Below are 22,348 nucleotides of genomic sequence, written 5' to 3'. Positions count from 1 at the left end.
AATAATTTGAACCAATAGATATTGGAATAATAATAACTTAATAATAATAATAATAATAATAATAGATGTTTAAATAAAATGTTCCTGTGCTGAGATAATCTTATAAATGGCTGTGTAATGTCTGTGTCTGACTGTACAGGGACATGGTCTGATCATACCACAGCTCCTGGGGGGGAAAGCATACATACATATTACAGCATGGGATCGCAGCGGATTCTTTCTTTGCAGTAAAACATTGTTTAAAAACGAGCAGGGAAATGTTTTACCTCACAAAAAGAATAATTTGCAATCTCCTGCTGTAATGTCTGTATACCCTTTTGCTTCCTCCCCTGCCCAGGAGATGCGGTATGATCACACCATGTCCCTGCATGGTCAGACACAGCCATTACACAGTGCACAGCAGGGGCACATTTATAAGATTAAACAGACGTGGCACTCACCCAAGTACGCTGAAATCAATGTCCTTTATTCATCTTCATGCAGTAATGGACATTAGTGGAGAGGAGGCAGGTAAATGAGGGGGTGCGGGGAGTGAGGACAGGACGACGGCCGTTTTGCGCAAATGCGCTTCTACTGCACCTGGACCCATAGAAGCGCATTTGCGCGAAACGGCCGTCGTCCTGTCCTTACTCCCTGCACCCCCTCATTTACCTTCCGCCTCTCCACTAATGTCCATTACTACATGAAGATGAATAAAGGACACTGATTTCAGCGTACTTGGGTGAGTGCCACGTCTGTTTTATCTCAGCATCGATTGTGATTCTATTTTTCCTGATACATGTTGAGCACCATCCCCGAAACGCATAGAATACTCGTGTGAAAAAGAGTCTTAAGAAGAATCCATCCTCATCAATGGAGCCTGCAAATATATTATTACCTGGTACCATTCATTCCTGGATCTTTTGTTAACCACATTTATAAGATTATCTCAGCGCAGGAACATTTTATTTAAACACATCCAGTTGTGGAAGTTATTATTATTAGAAGATGCATTGATTAAAATGAACTTTTGTTCATGGGAAAACCCCTTTAATTTAGGAAAACTACCTGCAGTTCTCTCCAAGCTAAAGAGATTTGACTGTGATATTACATCATGTGACAAAAAGCAAACTCATATCTTTTGTATTAAAGACAAACAAGAACTCAAACAGGACTCAACCTGTAGCGTAATACCAGCATAATTAGATTAGTTTTGTACTTTATTACCTTTTGTGCTCTCCGCTTGTCTGCTCGTTGGTTCTGGTGGTATATCCTGCTGAAGTTGGAAACGATTACAGGAACTGGTAATGCAATGACCAATACTCCACTCAGGGAACATATGGAGCCAAATATCTTCCCAGCTATAGTCTTTGGAACCATGTCACCGTACCTGCAGAAAACAAACCAACATGTAAAGCTCATTCAGAAATGTGATCAACATGCAATTTAATTGCATACAGCCACCGAACCAAAAAGAATCACAAAAAGGCCGGGGTCACACTAGCAATGAATACGGACAAGTGCTATGCGATAAAACAGTATTCCTCTATGGGGCATCTCACATCAGCATTTTTTATCTCGTCCGTTTACAACGTGTGAGTGAAATCGCAGCATGTTGTGATTGTCACCGACACTGACGCATCATATAAACTTATGGGTGTGAATGAGGCAACGTACATCACTCGGATATCATCCGAGTGATGTGCGTTATACGCTGACCCCAGCAATTGAGGAGATGGAGAAATTCATTTCTCTGCCTCCTCCGCAGCTGTGCTCCGATCCGCTCTCTGCGAGAGGCTCGGATCACAGACGCATGACACGGCTAACGCTCTCAGCAGAGCAGGAGCCGAGGGTCATTAGCATATCTCACATCGGATGCCATATGCTCGTCTGACCCCGGCCTTATCAATATCTTCATCATTCTGTGCTACAAGAAAATCCAAAATTCAGCAGAATATAACAAATGTCAAAACAACCTATTAGTAAGAGAACTGGAACAATTATCTATCTTGGGCCTGGATTAATTAAACGCAGAATAGAAAGCAAAGTATGTTGTGCCAAGTCTCCCATTTGGCAGATACTGATAGATTTATTCGGTAGTAACATCAATGCACACTGAACTTAAACAGTATTTTACAGAAAAATAATATCTATGTCAAGAAATGTCTCATAAACAAGTCAAGTAATATTCATTGTCAACAAAAGTAAGAATGTTGTCTGTTTCAACTAGCACTTGAGATTCCATAAAAATCTTAATTTTTATTATCGATCCAAAACAGCACATGACAAGCATCGTTAAGATCAGAGAAACCAATACATTTCAATTAAAGATACCACTTTTATTCATGGCATATAACACAAATTGTGCATATGCCCTCTTTTCAAACAAACTCGATAGGAGTGAGAACCAAATGCCAAAATGCAGTGCATCAATCTAAACCTAACCAATTTTACAATGAACACATGAGAGCTTAATGTTAAGAAGACAAGAAATGAAGGCGCAATAGATATTGAACTTATACATAAAACTGCAATAAAGACGGTTAGGGTGTGTACAAACACTAGGAATGAAATTGTTATCATCAATATATTAAATGCAAAATAAAAATCACCCAAGATTTCCTATTGAGAACAGGCAAAAAGTGAAAATATTGTATACGAAAGACACTTTAGTTAAGTATAAATTTCTGAAAAAGCACATATCGAGAGGCACGAGTATGCAGGGTTATCTATGCGTATTTTCCAGATGGCCCATGATTAAGAAGATTAATATTCCAACCCTCTATATAAAAAAATTAGATTTATCCAATCATAATATTTCAATAAAGATAAGCTGGTATATGTTAGGCATTGGGATTTTCCCACTGCTCGAGATAAATTCCAAGCATTGCCTGGTGCCATGGTCTCCCACACTGGTCCCACCCCTGCGGGTGCTGCTCAGCACAGATGTAGGTCCCAACATCTTGCTCAGGCTCATGGTATTCGTTTGGTTACTACTGGCTTTCCAGTCAAGCCTACAGTAACCAGTGATATGCAGGCACAGCCTGATGCTCAGGAGTCTAAGTCCAGAGATCCCCCTACTGAGCATGTCTGTGATGTGGTGTCTGCTTATTGGTGGTCGGACGGTTGCTGCTCCGGTGAGGTGGCAGTTCCTGATTGGCCCACTGGCGATGTCTCGGCCGACTGGGCATGAGTGTTTGGGGTGCAGCCTTTTGTATAAAAGACCCCCAGTGGTTCACATGGGCGTGATAGTATCACTTATGTGTGGTGTTCGTGAGTGGATACTCTACCACTCTATTTGCTAGTGTCGCTCTGCACACTGAGAGTTCTTACATTAGGACTGGGTAGGTACCTCTTGGCTTAACATCTGTTTGTTACATGTTGGGGATAGCACAGTTGAGCTAAAGAGCAAGTCCAACCCTCAGGCTGCACCTCTCCAGGAAAGCGTCAGGGCTTTGAACCCAGCATCACATGAACTCTTCCTTTGGCTCAGCATCCGCCTCATTCTTGTGTGCGATTGACACAATTTAGTTGCAGATCGAGCAATCCATGTGCTTGCATCCCTATGATGTTTAACAGGGTATAGTACTCAGCAGTCACAGTGCAGTACCTCTCAGTGAAGTAACGGAGTTTGGTGCTTTGCGTTCTGTTCATAATGTGAGGAGTTAAAGCAGTCTGATTTAGGTTAACCCTTCGTTCCGCCATTGTTCACACTAGCAACAGTTATACAGTACATCTCTGCACGGTGGACCCCGGGTTGCGATTGCACTTTAATAATTTATATTTTATTTAGTGCAATCCACCAACCCTAACATTATATTTCAATTTCATACCAATGGGATATCATGTATTAACGTGGGTATCCATGACTCGGATAGATTAAGGAAGCTTTTCTCAAATCACCATGTCTTTTGGGTCTGAGGAAGAGAGCTGGGGAATATTTAACTGGTATACATTATCTACATGGAATCTACATGGAATCTGGAGCATCTTAACACTTTTGTGGTCAGATGTATTGATAGTTTAGAAACAATACATAATACCCTGCGGATATTATTTAGCTTATTTATATTGAAATAATATGGATTGATAAATTTAATTTCTCTATATGGTGGATTGGAATATTAGACTCCTTAATCATGGGTCATCTAGATAATATGCATTGTGAGGGGTTGATTCACTCAGCTCCTTGCAAAAGTAAACACAGGAATGCTTCTTAGGTAAGTTACCTGCTGGTTTATTATTAGACAGCATAAACCGTAGCATGGTTCAGTAAAATAAACGTGGCCTTTCTCGCATAACAACAAAGCATTATTTCTGAGGGGTTCACCCGCTCAGACTACCATGTGTTTTCAGCTCCTCCTGGAGGCACTGTCTGGAGATTCTTCTATCCAAAACACAACACAGAGATAAAAAAACAGTGGCAGTACATTTAACTTCCCAGCCACACCCTTGCGGTGGAGATATGGTGAGTAGGCATCCTGCTCATCTTTGACCTACTCACCTACAAACCCGTCCCTTATCATGGCTGATTAACTCCTTCAGCACATAGCATGCTGTAGAGAAACTTATGGATTTCTAGATCACGGAAGAAAGCAATCTCCCTGATACATATCTCCCCTCACATACAGTGCCAGTGACTCTGCCCAAAGCCAGGGATTTTGGCACCTTCAGACACCAAACGGGATTTGTGAGAGAGCTTCTGCATTACCATGTAACTTGCCTGGTCTATGCTCAACATGGAAACTGAAATCTTGAAGGGCTAAGAACCACCTAGTCACCAGGGCATTCTTAACCTTATTTTCTCTTAGCGATCTCAGAAGGGCATGGTCTGTCACTAGTTTGAACTTTTGACTTAGTATGTAATATTTCAGTGTATCTATGGCCCACTTTATGGCTAAGCACTCCTTCTCAACAATCGCATAGTTTTTCTCCCAGGAAGAGAGTTTCTGGCTCAGATACAGGATGGGATGCTCTTCTCCATTTATTTCCTGAGACAGCACGGCTCCCAACTTGATTTCTGAAGCATTCATCTGGAGCATAAATTCTTTGCTAAAGTCCGGTGCACCCAGAAACGGATGCTTGCACAGAGCCCGCTTAAGCTCCTGAAATTCCATCTCTGTGTCAGTAGTCTATTTCACCATCTTCAACTTGGTGCCCTTAAGCAGATACGAGATCCATTAATGGTGCGACAATAATGGCAAAAATAGGGATAAACCACTGGTAATACCCCACAATTCCAAGAAATGCCCTCACTTGCTTATTGGAAAGTGGTTGCGACCACTTCTGAATTGCCTCGATCTGGTTTAACTGTGGCTTGATTTCGCCTCTCCCGATAAGGTAGTCGTAGTACTTGGCCTCTTCCTTCCCTTTGTCACACTTTTTCGGATTTACAGTGAACCCAGGTTTTCCTAATGCATCTAGGATCGCCTGTACCTTTGGTAGATAACTACTCCAGTCCCGGCTGAAGATCACAATGTCATCAAGTTAGGCTGAGGCATACCTCTTATGTGGAGCCAAGATCCGATCCATTGCCCTCTAGGAGGTAGCTGGGGCCCCCTGCAGTCCGATGTGCATTCTGGTGGGCTGGAAACACCCATCGTGCGTCGAGAAGGCCATCTTCTTCTTGGCACTCTGGGACATGGAGATCTGAAAGTAGCCCTTTGCTAGGTCGAGGGTTGTAATGTACCTTGCGGGTCCAAGTCTCACAATGAGTTCGTCCGTGCGGGGCATTGAATTTGCATCAAAACTGGACACCTCATTCAGCCTGCGGTAGTTATTACAAAACCGACACTCACCATCGGGCTTCAGCATGAGGATGATGGGACTCGACAATCCACTTTTTGATTCTTTTATCATCCCAGCCACACCCTCGAGGTGAAGATATGGTGAGTAGGCGCACATACAGTGCCAGTGACCCTGTCTCAGCATATATGGTATAACAATAAGCCAACATATCTTTTTGATATGTCTTTTTCAAAAAAATCCCATGAAACTAATGTGGCTTTAGTATATTTGCCCTTGTTGCCTGTTTTTGATGTTCAAATATTCTCTTCAGGGGATTATAAGTCTCCTTAGACTGCCTTGGAACAATTCATAAGGAGAAACTTTCCACCTAAGTCCCCATGTTTTCAATAGAAACTGCTGATTGCTATATTGCCATTTAATACATTGCTAACAGTTTCATTACAATTGTTTGTACCATAGCTATTTTTTTAATTGAGATTTTATGCATAAGTTCATTATTTATTGCTCCTTCATTTTGTTTCTGTTTAATGATATACTAACACGTGCTCTATGTAATAGTTATTAAGTTTTAATTCATGCACTCAAAAATGTTTGTTATATGCCAAAAGTGTCGATCCACTTGAAACGCTTAGGATTCTCTGATTTTAATTAATGTTTGTCATGTGCCATTTTGGATAAATGAAGAATTAAGATTTTTATGGAGTTATTATTTTCAATTAATTCCAGTTCTATGGCACTGACAAGTGAATGTATAGGACATATTTCCTGGATGCCTTACCTATACCCTTAGTAAGCATCTCATACTTGATCATTATAACTTCAATTTATTGACTTGTGCTGCAAATCGCTCACAGCTGGGATAGGGAATTTATAAAAAGTGAAAGCCCAAACATAATGGACGTTTTTCAAAAACCAGAATTAACATTTGCAGAAACTTAAAAGCTGTTTCCCCAGATAACAGCAGCAAAAATAACTATAAGTTTCATAGCTCCAGGCAAAACGTTCAAAAAATCTAAGCCACAGCCATACAATTAGAAGATTTTTTTTACCTTCCGTTATGCCAAGCTTCTCTCAGGTACAAATAAAAATAGAGGTGTTATTTAACGTAAAAGTGATAGCAAGGTTAAGCATCACTACACTAAAAAGATAATAAATAATAGATATTTTTCTGTAACAGTAATAATACAAATGTGTTCGATGTGATGCAATTTAGTTGCTTAAAATGAAGTAACGGAGACTATGAGGGAGAAGCAGAATAAGCTAACCAGTCTGGTGCATGGCAATAGCAGTCTTCAAACATTATAAGGATCCATGTAAGAGCCAGCAGTCAATGTCATCCATAAAAAATCACATGCTTTATTGGATCATATAAGAACTTAGATGGCTGAGAACAACAGTATAAAAAATAGATTTATCGGAAAGAAAAGAGCGCAAACCTTTCCCCGTTTCTGACTAATGCGGTCCTCAGTCATGGGTCAGAAGCGTAGTGACTGGGAAAGGTTTGCGTTCTTTTCTTGCCAGTATATGTATTTTTTTATGCTTTTATTCTCAGCCACTTACTGTATGTTTTTAATAAGATCCAATAAAGAATTTCATAGGTTTTAATTAGTAAAAGCAGAAAACAGAAAAGATCAAATATGATCATAAAACACTGTTCTCAAATATAAGCATGGTTCATTGTTCTTTAGAACAGCCAATCTACTAAATTAGTGGCCAGCCAGCAGTTTCGGTATAGATCCAGTCATTTTGTCTATATAACAGCCATTTCATCTTAATTAGCTGATCAATGATTTACTGTCTTTCTACCTGTACTAAACTCAAATCCACATCTAAAGCTCTGTATTCAAACATATTACCCTTGTCTATAGCATAACTGTATCATGTCTAACCAAATCCTGTAATCACTCTAGTATAAACGCAGCAATTCCAAGCCTTGCTGCCTCAATCAATAGGTTTGTCATAGAAAGCTGTGTTCCAGTGGATGGTAATGCATCTATTTCTAAGATTGGGAAACTTATATTTAAAAAATATATATATATATTTAGATTTTTGCTAATTGACCTTACTTTACAAATGAAGATAGATCTTTGCATATGCACAATAAATTTGTATGGAAAAATGTTGCATTCTTTGTGGTGCATCCAAGGCAGGGCTGTGGAGTCGATAAGCCAAACCTCCGACTCCGACTCCTCAATTTCCATGACACCGACTCCGACTCCACCAAAATGGGCTCCAACTCTGACTCCATGACTCCGACTCCACAGCCCTGACAGGGCTGTTGAGTCAGTAAGCCAAACCTCTGACACAGACTCCACAAAAATTGGCTCTGACTCTGACTCCACAACTTCAACACCGACTCCACAGCCCTGACAGGGCTGTGGAGTTGGTAAGCCAAACCTCCGACTCCAACTCAGACTCCTCAATTTCCATGACACCGACTCCGACTCCTCGACTCCGACTCCACAGCCCTGATCCAAGTGCTTACAGCACAGGCCACATGTGCCCCGGCATGTGCTACCAACAGGGCTCAATGTACCTCAGGCCACATTACATGGCTCTATTCAGTTAGTGCACTGATGCTCTGCAGAGAACTGAATACAGCATGACGCTATGCAAAGCAAGAGTCTGCTGAACTAAAACTTTAATGATTTTATCTTTTTTTTCATATTTAATGAATAAATTAAATAAATAAATACCCCTTTAAATATTTCAAATTACATATCATTTTGTACTCATTCTATATGAGAGAACAGAATTATACAAATTCTATCAACCTTTACTTGACTCGCATTTTAAAGTCTCGTTTACACACATGACATTTTATTGGTATCAGTGACTTTCCCATTTTTCCCTCTCTATTAAAAAAAGGAGATAGGAAGAATAAATGGGAGAAATTATAGAGAATGAGAAATCATTCATTCTGATGGTTCCTTATTATCTATCTCATACCCAGCATTTGTTCTCCACATTTTTAAACAATGGTCCAACGTTGTGAAAAGTGAGAAAAAAAATGCACATGCCTCTATTTACCACCAGTAATTGGTAAGCATGAAGAACGGGTAGAGCTTAGAGAGGACCAAAGAGATATCAATAAGGGAGGAAAAAAAAGAAAATTAAATAGGAGCATTCATCAAAGTAGATATGGACCTTTTATCTCCTAAAAGCCATACATACAATACCTGAAGGAACCTGTCCAACATCTCAGAGTGGCTGCTCAAGCACTTAGATGTTGTAACTTTTCTGGATCATTTTTTCTGCCTTTCAAATTCCCAAACGTCTACACAATTGAAATAACTAGACTAGTAAAGCTAAGTTTTAGTATAGACCCTCTATTGCTCAGCCTTTATTATTGTACATGTCAGGATTTCCTCCTACTAGTCCCTAAGCCCAACACCCCATACACAATAGATATCTTGGTAGAGCTTAGGCTACTTTCACACATCAGTTATTTTGCTGTGAGGCAGGATCTGGCAACTTTTTGAAAAAAACGGATCCGTTGTTTGTTTTTTTAGCTGGATCTGTTTTTTTTAAAAATGAACACGGGGATAGAGTTTGGACTTCCTGGGGGAGGGGGGGGGGGGAGAGAGAGAGAGAGCGCGAGAGAGAGAGGGAGAGAGAGACCCCAGAATGGAAAATGTGCATGATTTGTATGGAGAATGCCTGAAAAAACGGATTTGGAGGCCGGATTCATCATTTCACATCTCAGTTTAATCCGTTTATCGCTGCAACAATCGCTGGGCGTTTTTTCGACGGACAGAAAAAGCGTTCCTCTGTACCTTTTTGTCCGTCCGCCGTACACAGCTTTTTTGATGGATTCGGCAAAAAATGGATGAAACGTGTGGCCATCAGGCGCAATCCGGCGCTAATACAACTCTATGAGAAAAAAAAGAATCCGGCAAAAAAAAAAAACGTGATGTATGAAAGAAGCCTTACAGCTATGTCTCCCTACTCCTCCATACACAAGTGCTCAGCTCTCTTCACTATGAAACAGCCAAGAATGAAAGATCAGCTGTCTATAATTGGACATGTTGGATCCTTATCTCCCCAACATCATCTGTAGCAGAACAGTTGGGAAGCCCCCATACACATCTGACTGCTGCCAAACTTACCCATAACAGTGAGTTCAGTTGACAATAGTCTGTGTTTCAAAGGGTTATTCTCACAATTTGGACCTCAAAGGGTTATTCTCACAATTTGGACCTCAAAGGGTTATTCTCACAATTTGGACCTCAAAGGGTTATTCACACAATCATATTATTTTTCAAAAAGCACAGTAAATGTATACAAATTGTAAATATGCTAACTAAGCCCAGCATAAAAATTCTTTCTTGAACCTTTGTATTTTTTTAATCTCTATATGCCTCTGTTTATATTCAGCTTCATATTGCAGAATGAGATGGTCCTAGTTTCATCAGCTAAAACAATATTTTCTAGTTGCATCAGCTAAAACAATATTTTCTAGTTGCATCAGCTAAAACAATATTTTCTAGTTGCACTTGCTTCTTTTCAGTGCTGCAGACCCCTTCCCCTCTGCTCTGCACTCTTGACGAGATATCATCAAGCTAAATTAAAAGTAGAATTCAGATTATGCTTTTGTGCACTGTCTGCTCCTGTAAAGTATTTGGCCTGACTGATTTTATCTTCTGCCATCTACACTAGTATATCTCTTGTGTGATATTCTCTCATACCCTCCCCTCTATACAAAGCCCCATCCTGCAGTACATTGCTCCTTTCAGCCCCATCCTATAGTACATCTTTCCTCTCAGCCCTCTACAAAGAGCTCCTTCAGCAGGTTATATGTACAAAACAGGCAGAGCATATTTAAAAATGTATGTGTATATATGTGTACAATGTAAGTTTCAGCAATCCTGCTTACAGTTAAGGGAGAAATCAATATTTTTTTTTTTTTTTTTGGGGGGGGGGAAATTTTGCAAGTACCAAGTAACTGAAGACATAAGCCATGTCTCCAAGGAGAAAAGTTGCAGCTAACAGTTTAAGCAAAGCATAATAGATAAATACCATATTTTTTGGATTATAAGACACTTTTATGATCCCAAAATTAGGGGGAAAATGGGGGCGCGTCATATAAACAGAACACTTTTCTTACTGAGGGGTCAATGCTGCGGGCTATTAGCTGGGGGGTCTTGCAGTGGTGGTGCGGTGGTCCTGCGGTGTGCGATGGTGCTACGGCGGCAAGCGGTGGTCCTGCGGTGGTGGTATGGTGGCAAACGGTAGCCCTGCAGCGGGGGCATATGGCGGCCGCCATTCTTCTTCCGGTGTTTGGCTTCCGGCTTCTCACTCGGCGCAGATGGAGGAAAGCCGAGATCTCCATATCTACGAGATGTCTCTAGAAAAATGGCAGCGGACGCAGCGCAGATGGAGATCTCAGCACCAAGATCTCGGGAGATGAGATGTCAGTGCCAAGATCTCCATCTGCGCATGTGCCGCCCCAGCAGTCATTTTCCCGGAGTCCACCGCATAGTAAACAGTGCGGGGGCTCTGGGCTTTCACAAAATGTCGGCAGAGCCCCCGCACCACTCTTGCCTCCTCCAGCAGTGACCCTGGGACCCTGCTCCACTGCGGCCTGCACCACCAAACACCCGCAGCATCGCACATCAGAACACCTGCAGCACTGCACATCCGAACACCCCTTTCTCCCAGTCTGGGGTACGCAGCATCGCCCCACTCCTGCCTCAGCCAGCAGCAACCCTGGGACCCCGCTTCACCGCAGCCATCACCCCCGGTAAGCAATGACACCTGGATTGTAAGAAGCACCATCATTTTATTAAAAAAATATTTTTTTCCTATTTTTCTCCTCAAAATTTGGGGTACGTCTTAAAATCCGGAGTCTTATAATCCACAAAATACGGTCATTTGCAATATTAAATGTACCTGTGTTATTTCAATTTAAGCCTATAATAGTTACCTATATACTATAAAAATTCCCAAACACAAAACCTGAATGGCAGCAAATAAAAGTGGAATACAGTAGAGATGGGTATCCAATGATGACAGCCTGATTGAGCACCATCAATGGCATATTTAGTTATTTATTTTTTAATTCCAGTACTGAACACAAACTATCGTAATTGAACTCCTTGGATATTAGAAAGAAAAGGTAAAAACTGTGTGGTGGAGCAGTTATAACCAGGGACTTGAATAGTCTTCATCTTTTGTAAATCTATTTTCATGAACTATGAGGCCGGCGTCACACACAGCGTAAAACAATACGGTCCGTATATTACGGCCGTAATACGCTGAAAAGTCCCGAAAAAAGTGGTCCGTAGCTCCTCCGTAGGCAGGGTGTGTCAGCGTTTTTTGCGCATGGCATCCTCTGTATGTAATCCGTATGGCATCCGTACTGCGTGGTTTTCTCGCAGGCTAGCAAAACCAACATACCGCTATAGAAGTGATCCATGTGTCCCAAAAAGAAAAGAAAATATATATATACTGTCTATATATATATATATATATATATATATATGTGTCAGTAGACACATATATTAGAGAGAAAAGCCGGTAATTCAGTGCGGTGTACAGTAAAATCACACTGACAGCTTACAGTAGAATAGGTAGAATAAATGTGTACACATAGAATAGGTATATATATATATATGTCAGTGAGACACATATATGTATATATATTAATATTTATTCCAGCGCTAGACAGCTTGAAAGCCGGTAATTCAATTACCGGCTTTTTCCTTCTCCTTCCTAAAACCCGACATGATTTGAGACATGGTTTACATACAGTAAACCATGTCTTCTCTCCATTTTTTTTGCAGATTCCACACTACTAATGTCAGTAGTGTGTATCTGCAAAATTTGGCCGTTCTAGCTCTTAAAATAAAGGGTTAAATGGCGGAAAAAATTGGCGTGGGCTCCCGCGCAATTTTCTCCGCCAGAGTAGTAAAGCCAGTGACTGAGGGCAGATATTAATAGCCTGGAGAGGGTCCACGGTTATTGGCCCCCCCCTGGCTAAAAATATCTGCCCCCAGCCACCCCAGAAAAGGCACATCTGGAAGATGCGCCTATTCTGGCACTTGGCCACTCTCTTCCCATTCCCGTGTAGCGGTGGGATATGGGGTAATGAAGGGTTAATGCCACCTTGCTATTGTAAGGTGACATTAAGCCTAATTAATAATGGAGAGGCGTCAATTATGACACCTATCCATTATTAATCCAATACTAGTAAAGGGTTAAATAAAACACAAACACATTTTTTAAAATTATTTTAATGAAATAAAAACAATGGTTGTTGCAGTATTTTATTCAACGCCCAATCCAGTCACTGAAGACCCTCGTTCTGTGAGTAAAAAAACATAATAAACCAACAATATACTTACCCTCCGCAGATCTGTAACGTCCAACGATGTAAATCCTTCTGAAGGGGTTAAAACATTTTGCAGCAAGGAGCTGTGCTAATGCAGGCTGCTCCTCGCTGCAAAACCCCAGGGAATGAGGCTAAAAATAGATCAATGATCTATATTTAGCTTCATTTGCGGTGAGGCGCCCTCTGCTGGATGTTTATAGATCGTGGGAACTTGCCTAGAAAGCCTGGGAGCTTTCTAGGTAATTTCCCACGATCTATGAACAGCCAGCAGAGGGCGCCTCACCGCAAATGAAGCTAAATATAGATCATTGATCTATTTTTAGCCTCATTCCCTGGGGTTTTGCAGCGAGGAGCAGCCTGCATTAGCACAGCTCCTTGCTGCAAAATGTTTTAACCCCTTCAGAAGGATTTACATCATTGGACGTTACAGATCTGCGGAGGGTAAGTATATTGTTGGTTTATTATGTTTTTTTACTCACAGAACGAGGGTCTTCAGTGACTGGATTGGGCGTTGAATAAAATACTGCAACAACCATTGTTTTTATTTCATTAAAATAATTTTAAAAAATGTGTTTGTGTTTTATTTAACCCTTTACTAGTATTGGATTAATAATGGATAGGTGTCATAATTGACGCCTCTCCATTATTAATTAGGCTTAATGTCACCTTACAATAGCAAGGTGGCATTAACCCTTCATTACCCCATATCCCACCGCTACACGGGAATGGGAAGAGAGTGGCCAAGTGCCAGAATAGGCGCATCTTCCAGATGTGCCTTTTCTGGGGTGGCTGGGGGCAGATATTTTTAGCCAGGGGGGGCCAATAACCGTGGACCCTCTCCAGGCTATAAATATCTGCCCTCAGTCACTGGCTTTACTACTCTGGCGGAGAAAATTGCGCGGGAGCCCACGCCAATTTTTTCCGCCATTTAACCCTTTATTTTAAGAGCTAGAACGGCCAAATTTTGCAGATACACACTACTGACATTAGTAGTGTGGAATCTGCAAAAAAAATGGAGAGAAGACATGGTTTACTGTATGTAAACCATGTCTCAAATCATGTCGGGTTTTAGGAAGGAGAAGGAAAAAGCCGGTAATTGAATTACCGGCTTTCAAGCTGTATAGCGCTGGAATAAATATTAATATATATACATATATGTGTCTCACTGACATATATATATATATATATATACCTATTCTATGTGTACACATTTATTCTACCTATTCTACTGTAAGCTGTCAGTGTGATTTTACTGTACACCGCACTGAATTACCGGCTTTTCTCTCTAACAGCGCTGCGTATTTCTCGCAAGTCACACTGCTTGTCCGTGTGTAATCTGTATTTTTCACGCTTCCATAGACTTTCATTGGCGTATTTCTTGCGCAGTACGGTGACAAACGCAGCATGCTGTGATTTTGTACGGCCGTAGAAAGCCGTATAATACTGATCAGTAAAATACGGCAAATAGGAGCAGGGGCATAGAGAATAATTGTGCCGTATTTTTTGCGAGTTTTACGGACGTAGATTCTGCGCTCTTACGTCCGTAAAACTCGCATGTGTGACGGCGGCCTGATACAAATTACATTTCTGAAACAAAATGCCCGGCAGATGGCATAATGAACCATTACAAGCAAACCCTGATCCCTTACCTCCATCATATATACTAACAGCTAATTATAATACAGCTGAGACTTTTTAGAGCTATTGTATTTGAAGTTAAGATTGAAGATTTCAGTACTGTCTTGTAAGCTTTCTTAAAGGGAATGTGTCAGGTTTTTGCTACCCCCATTGCTAGAATTGGAATCTCTGTCTCTACATCACGCTGCTCTTAGATTCAGTGGTAAAAACCTGGTGACAGATTCCCTTTAAGGTGAGTGCTACATTTATTATTTAAAACTTACATTATGCAGAAGAGTAATATACTGTATATTTTCTACACTATGCTGTATATCACTATAACTGGACATCTCACATTCCCCATACAGAATGGTACAGTTGCACAGTATACATCTTTTCCTGCATACTGCAGTAAAATGACACAAGGGGTTAGATGGTCAAAGAGCATTGGAACATAGTAGGATTTCTACTATGAAGCACAGGGAGCTACTCCTTTAAGACTTTTTTTTGTAATGAAGGGATAATTATTGACACTGCATGATGAAACCATTCTCTGCATATATACAGTGAGGAAAATAATTATTTGATACACTGACGATTTTGCAAGTTTTCCCACCTACAAAAAAGGCAGAGGTCTGTAATTTTTACAAATCAACTGCGAGAGACAGAATCTAAAAATAAAAAACAGAAAATCACATTGTATGATTTTTAAATATTTAAATTGCATTTTACTGCATGAAATATGCATTTGATCACCTACCAACAAGCAAGAAGTCTGGCTCTCACAGACCTGTCATTTTTTCTTTACGATGCCCTCCTACTCTGCGCTCATTATCTGTGTTAATTGCACCTGTTTGAACTCGTTTCCTGTATAAAAGACAACTGTCCACTCATTCAATAAATCACACTCCAACCTCTCCACCATGGCCAAGACCCAAGAACTGTCTAAGGACACAGGAACAATATTGTAGATCTGCACAAGGCTGAGATGGGCTACAGAACAATCAGCAAGCAGCTTGGTGAGAAGGCAACAACTGTTGGCACAATAATTAGAAAATGAAAGAAACACAAGAATGGCAATCAATGTCAATCTTCCTCGGTCTGGGGCTCCATGCAAGATCTCGCCTCTTGGGCTAAGGATGATTCTGAGAAAGGTCAGAAATCAGCCCAGAACTACACAGGGGGACCTGGTCAATGATCTGAAGAGAGCTGGGACCACATTCTCACATTACCGTTAGTTACACATTATGCCGCCATGGATTAAAATCCAGCAGGGCAGGCAAGGTACACCTGTTCATGCCAGCACATGTCTGCGCCCATTTAAAGTTTAAACCTAGAATATAAGACATAATTTCAGTTGTTTCACACTTTTTGTTAAGTATATAATTCCACATGTGTTAATTCATAGTTTTGATGCCTTCAGTGTGAATGCACAATTTTCATAGTCATGAAAATACAGAAAAATCTTTAAATGAGAAGGTGTGTCCAAACTTTTGGTCTGTACTGTATATTTTATTATATTTTTTGAAACTTTTTTTTACTTTTTTGCATGCTTCAATTGTCTCCATGGGAGACTAGAATCTGCACTTGTCCGATCGACTCTGCTACATACAAGCAATGATCAGATCGCCTGTATGTAGCAGAAATGCTCACTTGCTATGAGCACCGACCACCAAGTGGCGCTCATAGTAATCTGCCTCTGACAACCATAGAGGTCTGTTGGAGACCTCTGGTTGTCATGCCAATCCATCAGTGACATGCGATCATGTGACAGGGTCACTGATGGGCGGGATTTCTGGTGCTCTTGCCGGAAGTGCTAGTTACATTCCGCTGTCAGAGATTGACAGCGGCATGTACAGTGGGGCAAAAAAGTATTTAGTCAGTCAGCAATAGTGCAAGTTCCACCACTTAAAAAGATGAGAGGCGTCTGTAATTTACATCATAGGTAGACCTCAACTATGGGAGACAAACTGAAAAAAAAAATCCAGAAAATCACATTGTCTGTTTTTTTTAACATTTTATTTGCATATTATGGTGGAAAATAAGTATTTGGTCAGAAACAAAATTTCATCTCAATACTTTGTAATATATCCTTTGTTGGCAATGACAGAGGTCAAACGTTTTCTGTAAGTCTTCACAAGGTTGCCACACACTGTTGTTGGTATGTTGGCCCATTCCTCCATGCAGATCTCCTTTAGAGCAGTGATGTTTTTGGCTTTTCGCTTGGCAACACGGACTTTCAACTCCCTCCAAAGGTTTTCTATAGGGTTGAGATCTGGAGACTGGCTAGGCCACTCCAGGACCTTGAAATGCTTCTTACGAAGCCACTCCTTCGTTGCCCTGGCGGTGTGCTTTGGATCATTGTCATGTTGAAAGACCCAGCCACGTTTCATCTTCAATGCCCTTGCTGATGGAAGGAGGTTTGCACTCAAAATCTCACGATACATGGCCCCATTCATTCTTTCATGTACCCGGATCAGTCGTCCTGGCCCCTTTGCAGAGAAACAGCTCCAAAGCATGATGTTTCCACCACCAAGCTTTACAGTAGGTATGGTGTTTGATGGATGCAACTCAGTATTCTTTTTCCTCCAAACACGACAAGTTGTGCTTCTACCAAACAGTTCCAGTTTGGTTTCATCAGACCATAGGACATTCTCCCAAAACTCCTCTGGATCATCCAAATGCTCTCTAGCAAACTTCAGATGGGCCCGGACATGTACTGGCTTAAGCAGTGGGACACGTCTGGCACTGCAGGATCTGAGTCCATGGTGTCGTAGTGTGTTACTTATGGTAGGCCTTGTTACATTGGTCCCAGCTCTCTGCAGTTCATTCACTAGGTCCCCCCGCGTGGTTCTGGGATTTTTGCTCACCGTTCTTGTGATCATTCTGACCCCACGGGGTGGGATTTTGCGTGGAGCCCCAGATCGAGGGAGATTATCAGTGGTCTTGTATGTCTTCCATTTTCTAATTATTGCTCCCACTGTTGATTTCTTCACTCCAAGCTGGTTGGCTATTGCAGATTCAGTCTTCCCAGCCTGGAGCAGGGCTACAATTTTGTTTCTGGTGTCCTTTGACAGCTCTTTGGTCTTCACCATAGTGGAGTTTGGAGTCAGACTGTTTGAGGGTGTGCACAGGTGTCTTTTTATACTGATAACAAGTTTAAACAGGTGCCATTACTACAGGTAATGAGTGGAGGAAAGAGGAGACTCTTAAAGAAGAAGTTACAGGTCTGTGAGAGCCAGAAATCTTGATTGTTTGTTTCTGACCAAATACTTATTTTCCACCATAATATGCCAAAAAAATGATAAAAAAACAGACAATGTGATTTTCTGGATTTTTTTTTCTCAGTTTGTCTCCCATAGTTGAGGTCTACCTATGATGTAAATTACAGACGCCTCTCATCTTTTTAAGTGGTGGAACTTGCACTATTGCTGACTGACTAAATACTTTTTTGCCCCACTGTACCTAGTTAACAGCCACGGTTGGATCGTGATTCCACCCACAGCTGTTGCGGGCACATGTCTGCTGTACAAATGAGCTGTCTTGTGCCTGGAAAGGTGCAGGCTCAGCGCCAAAGACCTCACCAAACAGGGGGAGCCCGCCATCGGTATAGTGTTATGCCCAATGTTGGAAAGGGGTTGAAAACATTACCTTGCATTTATTTTGACATAATCTAGTCTTGACACTTAACATATGACTCCTATTGTGATCCATATTATGGATTATGATAACAATAATGTGCTGTATTTTAAAAAAAGAAGTACAATTCTCCAAGATTTGATGATAAGGATGGGATATCTACAGACAATGTTTAATTTCAATTAATGTATTTATATAAATGTTTGAATATCTGAGATTTGTGAATCAGTTCACACCATTAAAAAATGTTAGTTGCCCAGTAAAGTCATTTAGGGTTCTCCACAATATAATATACCTTAGGAAAAAACTATCCTGCACATCTCATTGGCCTTAAGTGGTTTCATTATCATTTCAATTATTATAGTTAGAGCACAATACACACTAAATTACTGAAGATGTATCAGTGTAACATAATAGTTTTCAGCTGAGATAAATGGAAATACATGTATAACTTTGCTTTAATTTGTGACCTCTAATTGAGCTGTGTTCTCGGATAATTGCTGATAATTTTCTGAATTGTTATATAGAACTTTATTTATTTTATACTTCTTTGATAAAAGTTCGCTTCACTCAAAAAAAAAAACAGTTCAGAGCATGTGATTTTTCAGTTCAGTTCATTATTTAATCCCATTATTTAATCCCTTAGGGTACCGTCACACAGTGGCATTTTGATCGCTACGACGGCACGATTCGTGACGTTCCAGCGATATATCCGTGACGTTCCAGCGATCTCGCTGTGTCTGACACGCTCCTGCGATCAGGGACCCCGCTGAGAATCGTACGTCGTAGCAGATCGTTTGAAGCTTTCTTTCGTCGTCTAGTGTCCCGCTGTGGCGGCATGATCGCATCGTGTAACAAAGGTGTGCACGATATTGTATACGATGTGCGCATAGTAACCAACGGCTTCTACATCGCACATACGTCATGAAATTATCGCTCCAGCGTCGTACATTGCAAAGTGTGACAGCAGTCTACGACGCTGGAGCGATATTGTTACGATGCTGGAGCGTCACGGATCGTGCCGTCGTAGCGATCAAAATGCCACTGTGTGACGGTACCCTTAGACCTCAGTCCAGAGCCTCTCACCTAGCCAAATCAGTTCTCATGCTTCGCACTGACGAGGGCCAACAGCCCGAAACACCGTGTCTGCGAATTGAGATACTGATTTGGCTTTTATCCTAAGTCATATTGCACGACTCGTTAAAGGGTTGATTGTGACTTGTAGGATCGCTACTTCCAACAGGTGGCGCTATAGAGTTTAAGTCCTCTTTTTCTCAGAAGAGGCCATTTGCTTATTTAATCCCATACATTCATAATCAGTCTTTGGTATGTAACATGCTGGGCTACAAATGATTAGAATAAAGGCCCTACATCTACAGCTCTAGCAAAAATGAAGAGATCACTGCAACATGTTCAGTTTGTCTGATTTCACTCTTTATAGGTATATTTTTGAGTAAAATGTAAATTTTTCATTTATTCTATAAACTTATGACAACATGTCTCCAAATTTCCAAGCAATACATTTTGTATTTTTTTCTGAAAAGGAGAAGTGGTCACAATAACAAAAACCCCAGTGCTTTCAGACCTCAAATAATGCAAAGAAAACAAGTTCATAATCATTTAGAAACAACAATACTAATGTTTTACCTCAGGAAGAGTTCACAAATCAATATTTTGTGGAATAACCATGATTTTTAATCACAGCTTTCATGTGTCTTGGCATGCTTTCCACCAGTCTTTCACACTGCTTCTGGCACAAAAATGTAAGCAGTTCTTCTTTGTTTGATGGCTTGTGACTATCCATCATCCTCTTGATTACATTCCAGAGGTTTTCAATGGGGTTCAGGTCTGGAGATTGGGCTGCCCATGACAGGGTTTGATGTGGTTGTCTCTTAATTTTTGCCACAGCTGTATATATTAGATAGCTATCAAGTGTACCATCAGTCATCAGACAAATATATCACCTGACTACTCCATACACTGGAATGCTCCTGTGTTCTCTAGGATAAAGCTACTGCTGCCTATCTCAAGGGAGAACAAAAGGATCATCCACTGAAATTCAATAGGCAGGGTGCATCTCTCCTGTGACATCATCTGTCGGGAAAGGTTTGGTTTAGGGGTTTGGCTGATTTTAGTATGGAGCACTCAAATCTGTAAAAGCGGGGGATTAGATTAAAAAAAAGCCAAAAGCAAGATTTTTACCACAAAAGATTAATAGAAAAGTAAAATAAAAATGGTAATAAAGATATATCTTAAAGATGCAAAATTTCACATATGGTTATTATATAGCCAATGCAAAGTGAGTAATCAAAGGTGGAGTTCAAAGGATCTCCAACTCAAATAAACAACTGAAGAGGCAGGAATTTCTTTTCCAGGTGTAGTCAGATGGCCACACAATATGGACGACGATCTCATCACAATGCTCGGACTGGCCGTCGGCTCTCCTGACCTGAGCGTAAAAGCTACATAGAAATACAGTATAAGTACAGTACAAGTATTGCTATGCAATTGTAGTCCGTTATACACCACGCCCTTAATGTGATAGTTTACACTATTCAGTTTTACAGTGTCTCAATAGTTAATACATATAGATCAACTAGCTGAAGAGCCCGGCGTTGCCTGGGCATAGTAAATATCTGTGGTTAGTTATAGCACCTCACTTCTCTTATTTTCCCATCACGCCTCTCATTTTCCCAATCACATCTTTCATTTTCCCCCTCACATCTCTCATTTTCTCCCTCACACCTCTCATTTTCTCCCTCACTCCTCTCATTCCCCCCTAACACTTGTCATTTCAACCTCACATCTGTCATTTTCTGATCACTCCACTATTTTTCCTCACTTCTCTCATTTTGCACTCACACCTTTTCATTTTCACCTCACACCTCTCATTTTCACCTCATCACCTCAGTATATACATGTTTGTCATCTCCCTTATATATAGTATACATCTGTATGTCATCTCCTGTATATAGTATATACCTGTATGTCATCTCCCCTGTATATAGTATATACCTGCTGTGTGTCATCTCCCCTATATATAGTATATACCTGAATGTCATCTCCTTCTATATATAGTATATACCTGTATGTCATCTCCTCCTGTATATAGTATATACCTGTGTGTCATCTCCCCTGTATATAGTATATATCTGAGTGTCATCTCCTCCTGCATATAGTATATACCTGCATGTCATCTTCTATATATAGCATATACCTGTATGTCATCTCCTCCTGTATATAGTATATACCTGTGTGTCATCTCCCCTGTATACAGTATATATCTGAGTGTCATCTCCTCCTGCATATAGTATATACCTGCATGTCATCTTCTATATATAGCATATACCTGTATGTCATCTCCTCCTGTATATAGTATATACCTGTATGTCATCTCCTCCTGTATATATATGTACCTATATGTCATCTCCTCCTCTATATAGTATATACCTGTGTGTCATCTCTCCTGTATATAGTATATATCTGTGTGTCATCTCCCCTGTATATAGTAAATACCTGTGTGTCATCTCCTCCTGTATTAGACCTCGTTCACACGTTATTTGCTCAGTATTTTTACCTCAGTATTTGTAAGCTAAATTGGCGGCCTGATAAATCCCCAGCCAACAGGAAGCCCTCCCCCTGGCAGTATATATTAGCTCACACATACACAAAATAGACAGGTCATGTGACTGACAGCTGCCGTATTTCCTATATGGTGCAATTGTTGTAGTTTGTCTGCTTATTAATCAGATTTTTATTTTTGAAGGATAATACCAGACTTGTGTGTGTTTTAGGGCGAGTTTCGTTTGTCAAGTTGTGTGTGTTGAGTTGCGTGTGGCGACATGCATGTAGCGACTTTTGTGAGATGAGTTTTGTGTGGCAACATGCGTGTAGCAACTTTTTGTGTGTCGAGTTACATGTGACAGGTTAGTGTAGCAAGTTGTGTGCAGCAAGTTTTGCGCATGGCGAGTTTTGCGCGTTGCGAGTATTATGTGTGGTGCCTTTTGAGTATGTGCAAGTTTTGTGTGAGGC

General features: G+C 40.7%; 1 protein-coding gene across 2 annotated transcripts in view; it reads right to left on the bottom strand.

The window, feature by feature from the left end:
• Positions 1–22,348, bottom strand: part of KCND2 (potassium voltage-gated channel subfamily D member 2) — a 757,023-nt gene that overhangs the window by 177,431 nt on the left and 557,244 nt on the right. For both annotated transcript variants that reach the window (XM_069764865.1, XM_069764866.1), the window contains exon 2: positions 1,207–1,369. In XM_069764865.1, coding sequence (XP_069620966.1) covers positions 1,207–1,369 — 163 coding nt within the window. The remainder of the gene's footprint in view (positions 1–1,206; positions 1,370–22,348) is intronic.

This window comes from Ranitomeya imitator, chromosome 4 (assembly GCF_032444005.1).
Source record: "Ranitomeya imitator isolate aRanImi1 chromosome 4, aRanImi1.pri, whole genome shotgun sequence".
NCBI lineage: Eukaryota > Metazoa > Chordata > Amphibia > Anura > Dendrobatidae > Ranitomeya > Ranitomeya imitator.
The sequence above is the reverse complement of the archived record's forward strand: the minus strand, read 5'-3'. Positions and strand labels throughout refer to the sequence as shown.